General features: G+C 40.5%; 3 protein-coding genes across 4 annotated transcripts; 2 read left to right on the top strand and 1 right to left on the bottom strand.

Annotated features, from left to right (window-relative positions):
- Positions 1 to 797: 797 nt before the first annotated feature.
- Positions 798 to 4238, top strand: slc24a5 (solute carrier family 24 member 5). The gene is made up of 8 exons (XM_042061812.1): positions 798 to 1057; positions 1172 to 1255; positions 1443 to 1546; positions 1694 to 1794; positions 2138 to 2421; positions 2658 to 2864; positions 3578 to 3679; positions 3763 to 4238. Exons 1-8 carry the CDS (start codon positions 976 to 978, stop codon positions 4083 to 4085), a joined length of 1287 nt encoding a protein of 428 aa, XP_041917746.1. The 5' UTR covers positions 798 to 975; the 3' UTR covers positions 4086 to 4238.
- Positions 4239 to 4452: 214 nt separating this feature from the next.
- Positions 4453 to 12996, bottom strand: myef2 (myelin expression factor 2). Of its 2 annotated transcripts, XM_042061835.1 has the most exons (17): positions 12738 to 12996; positions 11531 to 11739; positions 10830 to 10882; positions 10042 to 10049; positions 9857 to 9950; positions 9590 to 9763; positions 8011 to 8164; positions 7751 to 7800; positions 7589 to 7649; positions 7404 to 7505; positions 6716 to 6754; positions 6385 to 6474; positions 6192 to 6281; positions 5479 to 5547; positions 5129 to 5307; positions 4979 to 5030; positions 4453 to 4862 (listed from the first exon to the last, which is right to left on the bottom strand). In XM_042061835.1, exons 1-17 carry the CDS (start codon positions 12935 to 12937, stop codon positions 4699 to 4701), a joined length of 1788 nt encoding a protein of 595 aa, XP_041917769.1. In that variant the 5' UTR covers positions 12938 to 12996; the 3' UTR covers positions 4453 to 4698. The 2 variants fall into 2 exon arrangements, with proteins under 2 accessions (XP_041917769.1, XP_041917770.1); XM_042061836.1 differs by lacking the exon at positions 5479 to 5547.
- Positions 12997 to 17347: 4351 nt separating this feature from the next.
- ctxn2 (cortexin 2) lies at positions 17348 to 17590 on the top strand. Its single transcript, XM_042062108.1, has one exon. It carries the CDS (start codon positions 17348 to 17350, stop codon positions 17588 to 17590), a length of 243 nt encoding a protein of 80 aa, XP_041918042.1.
- Positions 17591 to 18011: the final 421 nt, after the last annotated feature.

The raw sequence follows: 18011 nt of genomic DNA, 5'->3' as shown, positions 1-18011 counted from the left end.
CATCGTGCACACACTTCTTTCGCAGCATCCTTCACATGAGCAGTGACGTCAACACAAAAAAAATGGTGCCAATGATATATTGATTGGTATTCATCCGTTTTTAAGTTCTAATCAGCTCACTGGGCCTAATCTACCACATAACTTTATGAAACAGGCCTACACTAATGCAGCCCTGGATCAATGCCTTGCATATTTGCCGTGCATAGCCTACACCCACAAATAATTAAATGTTGTTTGTTTATATTGTCATGCTAATTTTAGGAATTAACTGTGGGCCAATAAACCTCTACCCTGACTTAAGCACTACCTCAGGGTTTGATATGGTTTCGTATTAGCCGCAGGCACGGGGCCTATTCAAGCAGAATAAAGTTGTCTCGTGATTTCCAGTCCTTTGTAGAGCAGCGTGCAAATGATGCTTTCCTTGACTGGTCCATCTAGTTCAGTTGAGCTGTGGATGTAAGAGGCTTAGGACAGGGAAAACTTTTATGTTCTAGCTTAGTGAGGCAGTCTCATGACTTGACTTCTTATAGTTCCAGAGTTAGTGTAGGCAAACTAATTAGATAATGAATAAAAACGTAAGTAATCACAAGAAAAACAGAAGAGATATTTTCTTATATATTTTTGCATTCGTGCTTTTTTTGTATTGCTCGGTACAAACACTGTTCTATTTTTCAAAGTCATATCATGTGAATTCTCCAAGAGTACGCCGGGACACTGGTAAGAAACAATTTCATAGCATGACTTCAGAGCTAATTATATTCCATTTGCTTTCTTGGTCCGAGAATGATTTTGAAAGCTATCCACTCCAGAACTGTCATGGGCTTGAAGTGTAACTGTCTTGCATATTGACAGTGAATAACTGGATGTTTTCTTTCAGAAAATGAAACGGAGTGCGTGTCCCCACAGTCGTCGGAATTCCCAGAGGGTTTTTTCACAGTGCAAGAGAGAAAAGATGGAGGGCTTATTATATATTTTATGATCATTTTTTATATGTTTTTGGCCATTTCTATAATTTGTGATGACTACTTTCTGCCATCCCTTGAAGTTATCAGTGAGCGTAAGTGATCATTTCTTGAATGATTTGTTTGATTGAAATTGTTTTCAGTTGGTCAGGCGTAAGGTTATGCACTGAGAATAATGTAGCCTACTTCTCTGTTATACTATTTTACAGGTCTTGGGCTCTCACAAGATGTAGCTGGAGCAACATTCATGGCAGCTGGAAGCTCAGCTCCAGAACTAGTTACAGCCTTTCTGGGTAAATAAACCTGTGATTATATCTCTATGTAACTGTTGTGTTTTATTTTAAAACTATTCAAAAGGTCAAGACATTTTAGTAATGTTTTTTTTGTTTATGTATTTCACTGCATCAACTAAGTAACAACATGATTTAAATCTAATCATGCACAGAAATTCAGTCATTCATAAATTATAATTTCTCACAGGTGTATTTGTCACAAAGGGAGACATTGGGGTCAGTACCATTGTAGGATCAGCCGTTTACAACCTCCTTGGTATTTGTGCAGCATGTGGACTCTTAACCGCTGTGGTATGTAATCTCCCATAAAAGGTTTGCTTAACCACATTGTACATGAAATGACCAACTGAACAGCCTGTTCTGGGTCAATTGCAGACCCATCGTGTAGTGAAGATACAGTACTACACTGAGCTGAAGTATTTTGTTTACAATGTCTAGGTGGGGCGACTCACCTGCTGGCCACTGTTCAGAGACTGTTTGGCTTATGCTATAAGCGTGGGTGCTGTAATAGCAATAATCTCAGATAACAAGGTGTACTGGTGAGTAACATCATTTCCTCAATATAACCACAACATTGTCAGGAACAGTAGCATCACTACCGCATACTGTACAAACAAAGGACATTGACTTTGGTCCTGCTGAGTCATGTATCATTTAGCACTTTTGTCAATATATTTCTAATCTCTTGTATTATTCCATCTTCCAAACCAGAAAAGCTCTGCAGAATTACTTTTACAGTAATTGTAGATGCCCTTAAAATTAGCTTACTGTTTAAAAATGCTTTATTTCCCAATTCTTTGAATAGCCTTGTGATAACAAAAAGTATATTTTGTAGATCAAAATGCCACCACAGTGACCATCATATTGTTTGACATTTTCCAGGTATGAAGCAGCTTCTTTACTTCTTGTGTATGGGGTATACATAGTCGTGCTCTGCTTCGACATCCGAATCAGTGAGTATGTGTTACGCAAGTTCAGCCCTTGCTGTACCTGTGTGGCCAAAAATGCAGAGGAGCGCAGCGAGCAGCAGCCCTTGGTGGGCTGGCAGGACGACACAAGCCTCCGCTTGCACCGCAGATCCCGGACAGACAGTGGCATCTTCCAGGACGATTCGGGATACTCTCACCTCTCCCTCAGTCTTCATGGACTAAATGAAATCCCAGAGGGTAAAAGACACATAATGATTCACTTTCAGTGTGACAGTTTAAATTATGGATTGTTCTGCATGAAATTATTTACAGCCCCTTTGTGGTTATAAATTATTAACTGTAGTTAGGTCTGCCAAAATTGATAATATATGTGCCTCCCTACTCAAAATGGAAGTACTCAAAAAAGGACATTTGTAATTGTAACATGGTAATTTAAAATTCCAATACTGAAATCCTCTACTGTTTCATGACAGAGCACAAGAGTGTTTTCAAGATGCCTGAGAATGACCTGAAGCGTATCCTGTGGGTGCTCTCCTTGCCGGCCATCCTGCTGCTCTTTCTGACCATACCAGACTGCCGCAGGCGCACCTGGAAGAAATGGTACATGATGACCTTCTTTATGTCAGCTGTGTGGATCTCTGCCTTCACTTATGTACTGGTGTGGATGGTTACCGTGGTGGGTAAGGAAGAAGTCATTGTTTTAACTTTATAACACAACAATATATTTATGTTTATTATTGACTATGGGAAAGAGGAAAACTAATTTGGTAAATAAGATTTTATTCTGTAAATATTTTTCTTTGGAGGGATGTCATGTCTAGAGAATTCAGTTGGCTTGAAGATTCCATATTTTGAATGGTAGGCTAACGCATGTGAGCAGTAGGCCATGCAGAGTAGTCACATGCTGCACTGGCTAATTCCTGAAATGCCGAGAGTTTGTATCCCGGGGAGATTAGTGTAGCCCCTTCATCTTGGGTCAGACGTGACTCTCCGCCAACGCAGGATTAAGGTCTATTTTGCCCTGTGGGTTACCATGAGAAACCATGTGATGTTAGCAGAGGTTGTGGAGTACAATAGGATTATTATCCTGCTAGTTGTCATAAAAGTCTCACATGAGGAAAAGAGGAGAGTAACCATTGTTAAGCCCACTGAATGGACCGCCCAGGTACTACGACTCTGTTGCCCCCAGGAAAGCGTGATGGTCACTGAGCACATCCTGAATGTAGTTGCCCCCAGGGTAGCATTCTTAGTTTTATCATGAGGCACAGCTCTCCACGTAGAGCCTCTTAAATCCCTTAGGCTCACTCCCATTAGCTAAAGCATTGCGTAAATGATCTGAGAATGCATTAAGAATACATTACCGATAAGTCCTTGTCTTCGTCATTTCTCTTAGGGGAAACGCTGTCCATCCCTGACACGGTAATGGGACTCACTCTGCTTGCTGCTGGGACCAGCATTCCAGACACAGTAGCCAGTGTCATTGTAGCCAGAGAAGGTGAGACTATAACTCATATCGTTTAATTTGTTTGTAGTTGAAAAAGTGAGGTGTCCCTCAGATCTACTTTCCCCTTTTCTCAGGCAAAGCAGACATGGCCATGTCCAACATCGTGGGATCTAATGTATTCGACATGCTCTGCCTGGGTCTGCCATGGTTCATCAAAACAGCATTTGTGGACACTACCTCTCCAGTCGAGGTGAACAGCACTGGTCTGGTGTTCACAACTGCCTCTCTTCTCTTCTCTATCGTCATACTTTTTGTGACAGTGCACGCAAACGGATGGAGATTGAACTGGAAGCTTGGAGTCGTTACACTGTTTTTCTACATTCTTTTTGCCACTCTGTCCATTTTGTATGAACTGGGAATTATCGGTAACAACCCCATCAGAACATGCAATGACTAACTGGTTATCCAAAGAAATTGACCAAACTCAGGAATCACTGGACAATTTGAAGAGGCCTGACCTGCTAGGCCTTATCTTGCTTCTGAAAGGGAGTCAGTCTGGGAAGGCCAAAACTGATAAGCGTTTATGATCCCTTTACACAAGCGACAGAAAGAGGAACAAAACACAAAATAAAATAGGAAACCAAAAAAATTCCACTCACCTCTCATTTCTCTGGGTATGTGCATGGTAACGGAAAAGTACCACATCACGTTATTTAAATAGCTTCAGGATCTGTCATATAACAGGTTTATGATACGCAAGCTAAAAATAACATAAAGTAACAAGCACACTTTGATCTCACAAAGAAGGTTATTAAACACCAAAGTTTAAAAATTAAAAAGTTTATTTTGTCATTCAAATAAACCGGTGGCCCACAAATTAAAAAGGGTTTACAAAAAAGTAAAAGGGGGGGAAAAATATCACGGTATATAAACAAACCTTATACACATCCAGTTACTGAGGCTGGTGGTGTCATTCACTGAGCATGTGGTACAACAGCAGAGACTTATGGAAATGTGTTTTTAAAACAAAACAAAAAACAGGGTGATGGGTGAATTGTTACTACGATGTTTTAGGCATTTCGGTCAATGCGGACATCGACTTCACGGCCATTAATTTTGGTGCCATTCATCATCCGACAGGCCGTCTCTGCACTCTCTGGTGAGTCAAAGCGAACGGTACCGCACCCTTTCGACTTCCCATTCTCCATCTTGATCTCTGCAAACATCACCTGACCTGGGATTCACAACAAAGCCAGTAGTCATTACAACTGAACCATGTGAACTTTTCAAGGCTATAAAATATAAAAATGACTACCAAAGTATTCCATTACAATCCACTTCTGCACTTACCACAATGGCTGAATTTTTCCTTCAGTTTCTGCCAGGTAAGGTCATAAGAGAGCTAAAATACAAATAAAAAAAATATCATACAAGTCTCAAATCTAGAACACCAAGTGTTTGACAAACATATACATTAGAGAGATTAATACTGATGCTTACATTTCTCACAAATATCTGGCATCCGCCCTTTGATCCTGATCCCCTGTCGGACATTCCTCCGCCCATGTGACCAGCACCACCACCGAAGCCGCCAAAGCCACGGTTCATGTCCATGCCGCCACCCATCCTGTCGAAGCCGGCGCTCATCCGATCCATGCCCATGTTACCCATCCCACCGCCTGTGCCAGAGTCAAAGTGTAATATTCAGCCAATGAGGCCTTCAAATGAGGAGTTTCATGTGAACAAGTCATGGTTTTTAAAAGGTGGTAAGGAAATGAGTCAAAGCAAATGTGGCTGCAGGGTGTGGGGAAGGGGGAGAATGGAGGGTTAGCGGTGAGTGTGTGATGTACCTAAACCAGACCCCATGGGACCCATGCCAGCATTCCCCATGCCTCCTCCAAAGCCTCCCATCCCTCCGCCTGATGAAGAGAGCGCACTGGCAGTCAGAACAGCAGCAAGCCAAAAGACAGGCCCCAATCCATACACACTTCAAACAGAATTAAAACAAAACACACAACACACCATCCCGCCCACACTGAATGTCACAGCGACAACACCAGCCAAATCAGAATGCTCTAACGTCTCCCCACACCGTTGTGCTTTTCCCTAATGGTTTATTTTGACCAAAGAATCCATCATGCTGGACATCTAAACAAATCAATAGCACATCAGGACTTTGACATCACAAGATAGGAAATGTACAGTGTGTACTGACTTAATATATTTGCAATCTGCCCTGCTCCACTATACAGAGATTAAACCGTAAGTCAAGAGAGACTCTAAGACGTCCCTGTCAGATTTATGGTTTATAAGTGGCCTTGTCACCACAAGATCTAAGGGGCTGGAGTCGTGAATCCTTGCAAGAAGAATTCTGACAAGCAGTGAGTTTAAAATAAAAAATGCACACAATCTTGCCTCTTAAAACGGTTCACTTGGAGTCAAGCATTTCGTTATCAATTTGGTCTATGCATACTCATCATCATGCAGCTTGTCTTAGAAGCCCTTCAAACAGGCATGCTCCTAATTAATGAAAAAATGATGCAGGAGCTAAGAGCATCCTCACCTAGTCCAAAGGCATCACCGAAGGGACGATTCATTGCCATGTCATTCCTGCCAAAATCACGATCCATTCCCATACCAGACCGGTACATGTCTACAGAGGAGTAGATATAAGAAGCCATTTAAAAACAAAATAAAAAAAGGCCTGATTCAAATCGGAGAAGACTCTTGTCAGAATGACTAGTGCATTTCCATACCTCCCATTCTTCCCATGGGTCCCATGTCACGGCCTCCAAAGCCACCCATATTGCCCATGCCATCCATACCACCAAATCCACCACCCATTCCTGAGGGAGGGAAAAAATGCATTATACAAATGGTAAACGAATGACACAAAGTGCCCTGAATTGTCCTTTTTCTGTAAATCACTACAGTATGTGACTGAATTAAACCAAAACCATGCAAGTAGAACAGACTGAGGGAAATGTGGACATACAAAAACATTTTTTTTTAATGAAATATATTTATTATTCAACCTTTGATGTGTGTGCCAAGACAAAGAGTAATCAAAATTATCATTCATCTCACCTCCCACTCTGTTCATTCCATATCCTGGACCATCCATCCCTATTAAAAACAGAGATGAGTTTAAATTTCTTTCAACTCAATAGAAGGGCTAGACTGGCCATGAACATTATAAGTTAACAATCACGGGTAAATGTATACCAGAGGGGATGTTTACTAGTAATTGACCAGAGAACTGGAATTTGCTTTTGGGAACCCCTCTGTCTCAATCACACTGTCTTATCTTATCTTATCGACGACCAAACTAGAATAGACGCAAGAGATCTTTGTAACTCAAAACTCGGCCATCTTGATTAAAAAGTAACTTGCACACTGACTGGTGTGTTAGCCATGAGACTGCACAGGACATCGTTGTCACATTTGATCATTTGTAAAAGTTTCAAGCCCAAAACATCTTCTAATTAGAACTCGACAGTAAAAAAAAAAAAAAAAAAAAGTAAATTCACAAGGCAGGGGCTATTCAAATGGTTTTAATTAGGATTTAGTGTATGTGTTTTATTTGAAATAGAAAATATAAACTTTGAAATAAAACTGGAATATTGCAAACACAAAAGTAGTAGCCCAAAGTAGTTAGCAACAGCAACTAATCCGTTTAGCAACAGCAGCTTCCTATTCAAAATCTCTCATTAAGACTCTGAGAGCAGACAAAGAATGACTGAGACGGAAAGTTTGTGTGTGACTGTAGGAGTACCTCCAGGTCCCATGGCTCCCATTCCTCCAGCTCCACTGATGCGGTTGGCATTTATTGGCTGACCACCAGGGCCAAGACCCATTCCGATGCCTCCAAGACCCCCTGTGTGCGCAAACATTCAATGTATTCCAAACCAATTCTAATGAGACACTGCTCATTTGTAAACAGACTGATAAAATACCCACTTGGCAACTGAGGCGATTTCTCTGCTGGACGAAAATCATCAATGGGAAGAGACTTATCATCCTGTGTAACAAATATCATCATGAAAAACGAGCCTTTACGCAACACTTATGCATCACTAGCAAACACACAATAATAGAAATCAATCAAAACTTTTTACTCACAATTTTGACATGCATGGGTCGGTCAAACAACATTTGTCCATTGAACATAGCTTTATGTCGAAGTCAAGGTAGGTACACAGATTAAGGTCGGAAGAGAGGAACAAATCTAAAATCTAATGGATTTAATGCTAAACAGCTCTTGGTGTATTTAGTGTTTAATAATAGATATGCTGTTTTGTAGTCCACGAGGCACATGCTAAAACATGCTTAATGTAGAGGTAGGCAGACACGTTAAAGCTTTGAGTTTCTCTGGAGGATACAGACAGCTTGGACAGCTTCCAAAGGTTGCTGAAAAGTGACTGTTCCCATTCCACGGCTCTTCCCATCCTTGTCTTCTTTGACATCAGCCCTTTTCACCGTCCCAGCCATGCAAAAAACTTCCCTGAGCTTCTTCCAGCCAACTTTGAAATCAAGCTGGGCAAAACAACATAAAAGACACGGATGTCAAGGGTTACATTTCCATTGTAAGCGATTCATTTGACGAATTAACAAAATCAGATTCAGGAACAGTCCACACTGTGATCACAATTATGTCTTACAGCAGCGTTTTATTCCTAATGTATTCATGCTGGCAGTAGGGCTAAGACGGTATGGATGTTTTCTTACCGCGGTCGGTAAGCAAGAAATTGCTGCAGTTTTGTGGTATACCACCCCCCCCCCCCACAAAAAAAAAAATGGATTATGGATTATGAATTTTGTGCCGCCATCAGCCATCACAGCCAATTCAACTTTAGGCAGCTGCAGCAACTTCAAAGACCACTGGACCAAATGCTTCAGACATGAAAGAAATAAGCAGTTTATCAACAAGGCTATCATGATTTCAGAACTGTTACAGTCATGACGCTTATGCTAATTTTACAACGGTAGGCTACCGCACGTTTTAATGGCTGCGTCAGGTTGTAACAAAGGTAGGTCCGAGGCTAGCCTCGACCTACATGTCACTGTTAAGTTAAATTCTTAACAAACCAGAACATATTTTGTAATTCTTTCATGAACTAAACATGTATGACTCCTTTCTGGCCAAATTTCACAGCTTTCACGTTTAACAGCTTTATGTAAATCGAGTTTAAAACTGAGAATAGACAAGTGTTACGATTGTGCCAGTTCTCCCCTACTCTCGCATAGTAAACAAATGGAATGTTGGAACATCGCGCTCCCCAACACAAACGCGAAAGGTCGGATTTGCTTAATTTTTTTGATGATACGTTTTGACGTTTTGTTGTGAAAACGGAGGGTTAGCCTACTTAACGTAACTGTGGTTCTCTGAGTATCAATGTCATAAGATGGTTCATCACATTACACATCATGATATTACATAGGCCTACAGTACGTGTACACATGTGCAGGCCAATTATAGTGGGATTCAACTTCATGTAGCCTAGGCTAGCCACCTGCAGACGTCTAAGCTGACTGCATAACTCTGAGATTCTGCTACGTTTTCAAACCGGAATTGTGCTAATGTCATGGTTAAAAACGTCGAAGTAGAATCACCCAAATGTTTCAGATATTTATTTTTTTTTTTTGCGGTGATGACTGTGACGAGCTCAGACACGCGGTAGGGGTCATGTGACCGTGGCATTGCGGTAATGCGGTTACCGTCCCAGCCCTAGCTGGCAGTAATGACTGCTGGAATAACAATGGAGGGATGTACAAATTATACAGAGCCAGCAACTCCAAGCAATTAGTTGTCAAGTTGAAATCTAGCTACATAAATGCTTGTTTTTTTCCCGTTACATCCATAATATTAAGTGATGGCAAAGAAAATAATGGCTGAATCAATTCCATATGCATATGAGAAGCCACAGGGCAGAAATAAAGAGACGCCTTAATGCTACTTACATTGGCCACAAAAACAGTGGAGCCCAGTCTTCCTCCCTGAAGGCCATTTATGATCTCAGGTGGGATGTTGGGGTTGTTGGCGATGGCGGGAGGAATGTTGATTCCTGGACCGCCATCTCCGCCCCGTCCTCCAGTGCGCAGCAGCACCCGTCGAGCGTGCTCCCCCTCAGGATCCTGACACACATCAGTAGCAACACAGAGGTCAGGTTCCAGCCAAGGAAGACCCTTCTCCTTCCAAAAGAAAACCCATCATGGAATGCTACATACCTCTTTGATATTGAGTGGTCTGCCATTTAGATCATGTTTGCTCATGACCTCAACGGCTTTCTTCACAAACTCCTCATCTTTAAACTCAACAACACTGCAGGGAGAGAAGTAATGATTAAAACAATGCATCAAATGTCAGCCCAGCCTCTGACATGTTCCTGATAGATTAGATAATAGAATCTTACCCGCAACCCTACGGGTGAGACATGGGATGATCCACACAGCACCAAATCAATCCAGAGGGACATAAATGATAAATAGTCACCGATGGAAAGTACAGACAAAATACTTTCATTAGATTTTGAGTAACACAATGTAACCATATCAAATCCATTGACAATTTCGGATGATGTGCAATGAAAAGAGAATTGTAAACATGTTTTTTGAGGACATAATGGTAATGTTACATACAAATGTTCATCAATTAACTGCAGGATACTTTTATCAAAATCTATGGGGAGTCATAAAACAAATGGGACAAAGTACATTGTGAGACGCTGTGGGAAGAAGGAAGTTATGAATTGCAAAAAAAGCCAATAATTTTCTCAAGGGAGGTACTTAGTCAATTGAAAAGATACATGGCAACACTCATAACATCAGGTGTGACAAAACAAATGCCATATTTGATGACAATCATCAATCAATGAAACACCTGCTAACAATTCACTTCATCTCTTATTGCCATTGACAAATTGGAACTGCCACTCTTGAAAACCACCAATTGAGAGAACTTCACAATAATACACTTAAATGTGCTTTTGAGTTATGAATTTCATATTAGTTTTCCAGTCACATTTGAGAGAAAAACCTCAACAAACCTCTACAAAGCCACCGACAGTGATAGGACAATTCCCTTCTAGTTTAAAAGCAATTCACATGTACATCGCCTAAGATATCTTTACCAGAAGGAACACAAAATGAAACTGCAGAGGGTATTTAAAACCTCGTGCAGCAAGTCGTCCACATCACTTACCCTTGACTTTCCTTCAGCATCCTTAAAGAGCTCCACGTATGTAACCTCACCGACTACATGAGACATACAAAGGGGGAAATACCAAAGAAAACAATGCATTTAAGATCACCAGTCTTCTCTTCAGTCGACATTGGCACACCGCTACAGGTGGAGAAGCTCCATGAGAAAATCAACAAATGAATCAATCCAGACCAACATTCCACTACACACCACCATGCCGTACTGTTCAATTACTGAAACACCAATCAGCCAAAGACAAAGATCTAAAATCAGCATGGATACATTGAGCAGGTTGGTCAACACGTTTCCAACAAGTCTTGGCTCTGTATTAAAATGACCTTCCATCCCTTCAAAAAGCAAGCACAGCAAGACATTATTTGGTTCGTCATTTCTCCTTACAAAAATCTACACAATGATGGTCAGAACAACAACTTAAATGAGGTTACATTTTGGAGCTGTCAATAAATCTAGACCAAAGAAATCTTCATCAGGTAATTTCAGACCACAACAGATCAAAAATCCTCCCATGAGGACTGTTGAAATAAACAACCCAGACTACTGTTTATCACTGCTCTACACTAGAAAATTCACAACATCACTACATCACAGAAAGGGGATCATTTGGAATGCTTTCCAATTTGTCACTGTAGGGGAGAGAGAGCATCTCTTGAGAGGGATGATTACACCTCCGGGTGCTTTACCTTTCTCTCGCATTAGATCTTTAATAGCCTGCCACTTCATATCATAAGGGATATTGCTAATGAACACTCGGTTTCTGTGAGCGCCCTTCTTGTCCCCCGGCCCTGAGTGTTTGTCCTTCCAATCTGAGTAGGGATGATAACGATTTATTTTTCGGCCACCAGACTTCTCTTTTCCTTGCGGTTTGTCCTTGGGGACTTCCTCGGTTTCACTGTGGGGAGGAAGACAATACTGTAAATTAGGTATAGTCTTAAGGACTGCTCAAAACAAATGCAGATATAGCTTAACTAAATAAACAAAAATAAAACATGATTGAAAATAGCTCCAGTAAATAGGAGGGAAAGGAAATCAGTTAGCGTTATTAACTTTCAACGAGCACTGCATGAGAAACGGGTTAACTCACCTGGCATCTGTATTGTTTGCCGTAAATATCATAGCATAGAATCTAGGTTTAACCAACTTAGCGTAACGTTATAGCTGCGTGTTTTTAGGTGGATCGCCTTATTGCTAATACATCTCCACATAAAATTACACTACCAGTGGTGTTAAAACCACTTATTTTACATAGACTCCGTTACCAGTTCTCTTTATATGCACATTATTTATGTTAACAGTTTATAGTTAACGACGTTTCTAAATAGCACTGAGCTATCGCTAACGTCGAAGCAGGCTAACAGGAACTAGAACTAGCTTCCACGAAACGTTAATAGCAAATATGTCCATCTAAAACACCACACATGGGTAAACTGGTGATTTTTTAAAGTATTATTTGAGAATTGGTTGACTTTTGTTTATGACCACCAAGGTAACGTTACCTAAGTCCGATAGCTAGCAGCTAAGTAATTTAGCATTTCTCAAAAGAAGCAGCTTAGCTTAGCATAAACTAGCTCTTGGCACTTTGTACTGGAGTCTTGGGTGCATTGTCAGGTCGATATTTTGTGTTTGATGCGAACTACCACCAATGCCTTATAATCTGTATATTTTATATTAAAGAATGTTACCAAAGTTGCTGTTATTGCTATGGTGTGCAAATCATTACAGCTAGCGGCAGATAATTTCAAGGCAATAGCTGAGACTTTAACCATAAAGTATACATTCTCCATTTTAGCTTCTAGCCTTTAGCGGCCCGGGTAACGTTAGCTAGCAATGCTAGCTGACTTGTATAACACTCCCAGAATGGACAGAAAGAAAATAGTTAAGCTACGTTACGTTTTAACGCCATTTGTAGTCTCTTCGGTTGCTCCAACTTCTTCTTCTTCTTGTCCTTGTCCTTGTTCTTGTTCAGTCTCTGCCTCTACCTCTGGCTCTGGCTCTGGCTCTTGCTCTTGCTCTGGCTCTGCCTCGGTTTCTTCAGCTGCAGGGGTCGTTTCCTCTACCTTGATCTCAGAATCCAGTTCTACATCGGCCATGATTGCTTGTTTCTATCGTCGGAAAAAATGCCGCTTTGACTGCGCAGTTCAAAATTACAGACGCTCCCCCTCTGCACTGATGTTATTGTCGCGAGATTAAACGAGAAGACACATTTGCGGTCTTTGGCTTGACCGCCTCTCTTGTTTCAGCCATCGCATTAGTTAGAAATGTTATAAAACTTAACTGAAATTAACTTGTGTCTCCAAGATTACACCAGCACATGGCTAAAGAGGTTGTGTTATTGTTGCATTTCAGAGGCAAACGACTGAAGAGGTGCTGCATAACTAGGCCTATATAGATAGATAGATAGATAGATAGATAGACTTTGTCAGACAAGTCTGATATTTTTCTTGCGTCCATTTAATAGTAACTCCTTTAATAAAAGACAGACATTTAGGCATTGGATTGACATTTAGACCATGTGTTTCCAACTGTTTCCAACTTTAGCTTTAAGCTTCACCTTAGCACAGCAGAAGTCATGTCTTCAAATGATTTAACAATGATTTAACAATGATTTTCATTGGTTTAACTCATGTTTCACATCCTTTTTCAAAACATGTAACACAGTTCTCATACAAAGACTCCAAACTCCATTGGATTAGGCCTACAGTTTTTTCCAACTGCTAAAACACAAGTTTGCAAACAAGTCTGGTTTTATCAAAATACTTAACACAATTCACAAAACCACGCACCCAAACTGCAAAATACCTCATATATCCTGCAAAATGAAGCAATGCAACCAAAACTATAGTATTATCAAAATCAAATTTTTGCACCAAATGGCACACACTTCATTCATATTATCTTATCAGATGTTTGTCTAACCAACTACACACTGTTGGGCATAATGAAAAGCACTCTCATTTTTAGTATGCTTTGCCATAATACTAAAATAGTTCAAATTGTAGAAAATCCTTCAGATTGTTCACATATACAGAAACATTTGCAGATACACACACATGATTTTAAAAAAAATCACCAAACAAGTCAGTGCAACATGCATATATAGGCCAATTAGCTCATGTATAGTATCATTTTGAATGAGGGTTTTGCAATAGCAAACATGTGACTTTATGTTAGATTGTTGTGTCAGATTGTTGTGTCTGCAGAGAACCGTGTTCAGTGCATTTAAAAAGTGACATTTTGAATTGCAAAATGTGTGTAAAGCAGAAAATGCGTTTAGACTTTTGGACACTTGAGAAGAGGTTTTTGCTCTCTGTGTCAGTTTAAATAAGTGTGCTATGCATGTCATTTTAGTGTGTTAGCAATTGAAAAAAAAACTGTAACTGTGTGTAACAAAAGGAAACATTTATCCACAGCTAATAGATATTGCTTGCAAACTTATGGACTTGTAATGTCAATGTGTGAATCTCCTTTGCACAATTCTTCAATCAGCAATCATTCATTATCCATAAGAAATACCATGCCTGTTCTGTGTTGCTATTTACAAGTATGAATCTTGGGAGGAATGAATACAATTCATTTTTATTCAATACATTTTGTCTTTCCATAGTTTTTCTGATACCAGAAAAATGATAAGAAATGGCACAGACATAGCAAAAATGAAGGCTGAAACTCCTCATTTTGAGAACGGTGTTTTGCATTTTGTTGGGCAGTGTGTAATGTTTGAAAGTGAACAGTGATTTGACTACAAGTTGTGTTGTTTGATGGCAAAATCTGCTTGTGTGTTTTACGTAAATGTTTTGAATTTGAGAGTGTTAGAGTCTTTTGCAGGCAAAATGTGTCATTTTGACCATGAGTACTGTTTCAGCCTGTGTGTTAACTGTTTTGAAAATGTGGAGTTTGAGTTAACTGTGGCATCAAAGCAATCAAGGAAAACTGTAATTTCTCAGTTATTATGACTATAATAACTTTTTGAACTGTTGTGTTATTCACACACTGCTTGATTATAAAGTCACTCTGTTGCAATGATTTGTGAATCACTTTTGAGATATTATCAATCAATGATGCTATGTTGTTACTATATTTAAATGCTATCTTATCTATTCCGCTATCTATTCTTCCAAATGTGCTGTTGCTTCATCTATTCTTCCAACTATGTCAAGAAGACAGTCTGCCCTTTGACCAGATTTTCACACCATGGTTTTACATAATTACATATTTGTAAGAGATAAAGGTTATGCTATTTTGGGAGCAAGACCGCAATTCACGCTATATTATTTGTGGACATATTTATGCAAAAAATAAAATGTATAGAAAAAATGCCACGTCTCTGCATGTCACTTATTCACTGTTTCATTGATACGTACTGATGATATGCATTTCTGATGAGCACTGCATTTCTGATGAGCACTGCATTTCTGTCTTAATGGTGTTCTAGGCTTGTCCTGCAGAGATTAGGCTAAGCCTAGAAAAATTCAAAAAAAGACTTAGCTGATGTCAGAAAGTCATTTCATTCTGCTCCAAAGAACACTGTAAGTGTGCATGCTGTGGTCAGGAATTTTCATAAATGTGTTGTGAAGTCTCAAGAATAACCAATCCAGGTTTCCAACCACAAACAAGTTGAAGCTTCAGCATCTTATAATACCACACTCTAGTGTAGTGTTTTGCAATGAACATCAGCTTTTGGAGCGTTCAAAAACACAACCTAATTCATCCTCATTGTGAATACAATCAGGTCATCTCACCTGATAATTTGTTTTCAAAGTCTAAGCAGCTACTGCAACACATGCCCCTTTTAGATCCTGTCAAATTGAAGACAATTGAAGACATATATTGTAAAAAGTCTTTCCTGACAGAGAGTCTTTCCTGATAGATGAACACAGCTCTCTGTCTGCTGGAAAACACTGTCACGGGAAGAGTCATTTTGAAAATGGGCAAATAAACATTGAGTGGAGAAAACATTTTCTGTAAGCTACTGTTAATGGATGCAGTGACTGTGTGTGAAAGGAATATTACGACAGTGTGTGTTTCTACGAATGACTGAAACATAGCATAGATAGATTGTCTAACAACTGGTCATTATGTAGAGTGAAAGGGAGAGAGTATTGTTGGGGGGGGTGTGTATTGTTCTGGGGGGGGGGGGGGGGTACGTGTGCGTGTGTGTGTGTGTGTGAGTGAGTGGGAAAGAGAGAGTCTGTGTGTGTGTGTGTGCTTCTGCTGACAGAGATAGAGAGAGACGGAATGATAATGAAGATGAGGCAGCCAGTGAAAAGCGCCGGGACTCTCCGTAAAGAGGCAGAGGCTGGGATTTCTGACCTTAAGACATCTGTGACTGGTGAGCCGGGCTGTGCAGCATGCCATAAAAACATTGTCTTTCATTCCCCCGACTAGCCTTTTCAAGAATCTGAAGACTGACCGCACAATTTAAGTGGAGGGGAGGGCTAGTCTCCTGCAATTAACTGAGAGAGCTTATGGAGAAATCAATACAGCCTCCAGTATCTTCTCCTAACAAAATATTGGCACATATCAGCAGAATCACAAGCAACAGGTTTATGAAGATTAAGTCGAAATGAAGGTGAGTGGCATTCAATTCCCCTCTCTGCTTTTTTTGTTCTGGCTTCTTTTTTTAAGAAACACATTTCTCATCTGTAAACATAGCATCTGTCTCTCTGTCTCCCCTGCCACCACCACCTGCTGCTCCACGCAGCCTGTGGCATCCTCAGCGCGGCTCTCTCCGCTTCCTCTCTGCCTCTGAGGGAGTTGGGATCCATTCGTTATGTCTCTTCATATCATTTTCAGTCATCATCCATCCTCTCATCCACATTCCTCCCATTCTGGCGTAATGAAACCGCCACAATCCGTCTGAGTGCCGCTCGCAAGCAACAGGTACGAAGAGCTTTCCCCTTTTCTCCTGATGAATTACCAAAAGCTATCTGTAGTGGGCAACGAGGGTAATACGGATCCGAGAGACATTCCATTTGGATTGGAGCCACATTTGACATTTGAGGATATTGAATGGAATACACACATTGCAGACTTCTGTGTTGTTGCGGCTCCCTGTCTTTCCTGTTGAGCTATTTGTGTTTCCTTTGAGTGTGCTCTCTATTTTTGACAAATGTGCAACCCATTTTCTTGAGTGTGTTTGAAGATTATATAGTACAGTAAACCTTTGCCGCAATATGGGCAAAGGTGCAAGGTTGACAATGTTTGATTAGATATTCACAAATCATTGTGTGATATTTTTCGTGCCAAGTACATTATCCTTACTCAACTGTCCCTTGCTGATAACATTTCAAGGTTCATGCCCATGATTTTATAATGGACTAATAATGATCACATTGCTATCTCCCTGCTTTTAAATCTCAGATTGCAAAACCAGTTTTCTAAAAATACATATAGTGGCATTACAACATCAACATGACTACAACAGTTGAATCCCTCTCTGTATTTCTCTCTCAGGGTAATATGCAGGCTATCCTGTCTAGTCTGATCTCAACCATAAGAAGATGAGCAGCCACTACAATCATTCTCTGGCGGCTATCAGTGGGAATGACAATATTGCTCATGCTCTGACACTGGAGCAAAAGACAGCTTTTGCATTTGTGGGCATGCTGCTGGTATTTCTGGGTCTTCTCATAGTGAGATGCTTCAGGATTTTACTGGACCCTTACAGCAGCATGCCATCCTCTAACTGGGGAGACGGATTGGAGGGCTTGGAAAAAGGGACCTTTGAATATGCCCTGACATGAGCCAACGCCCCTCCCCGTCGATTCTTACCAATACCACTCCGAAGCCTCTTTCTCCTCCAGAAAAGCCTTGCCAAGCAGCTGTGCCACCAAATATGCTGGGGTGTGAAAGTGTGACTCCTGGATATGTACTGAGTCTTCATCAGGCACGTTTGTTATGGTTTGGCACAAGGACCTAACTGTCCTTTTGGAACCTGACAGCTGTTGTTGCAAGAGGTGCCACAGAATACAATGATGGAAAACAGAAAAGAAAGTCTCAGGGAATTAAAGAATGGCTCTTTGAAGATGAGTTGAAGATTTTGGACATGGACTTCAGAGATTTGCACATGTGGTTGTACTCTTTTTTGCACACAGTGGCAGATAAGGGTTTATGTCTATATGTTTTGTAAGCATTCTAAGTGCAATCTTATCTTGTGACGTTACA

The sequence above is a fragment of the Alosa sapidissima genome, chromosome 14 (genome assembly GCF_018492685.1).
Source record: "Alosa sapidissima isolate fAloSap1 chromosome 14, fAloSap1.pri, whole genome shotgun sequence".
NCBI lineage: Eukaryota > Metazoa > Chordata > Actinopteri > Clupeiformes > Clupeidae > Alosa > Alosa sapidissima.
The sequence above is the reverse complement of the archived record's forward strand: the minus strand, read 5'-3'. Positions and strand labels throughout refer to the sequence as shown.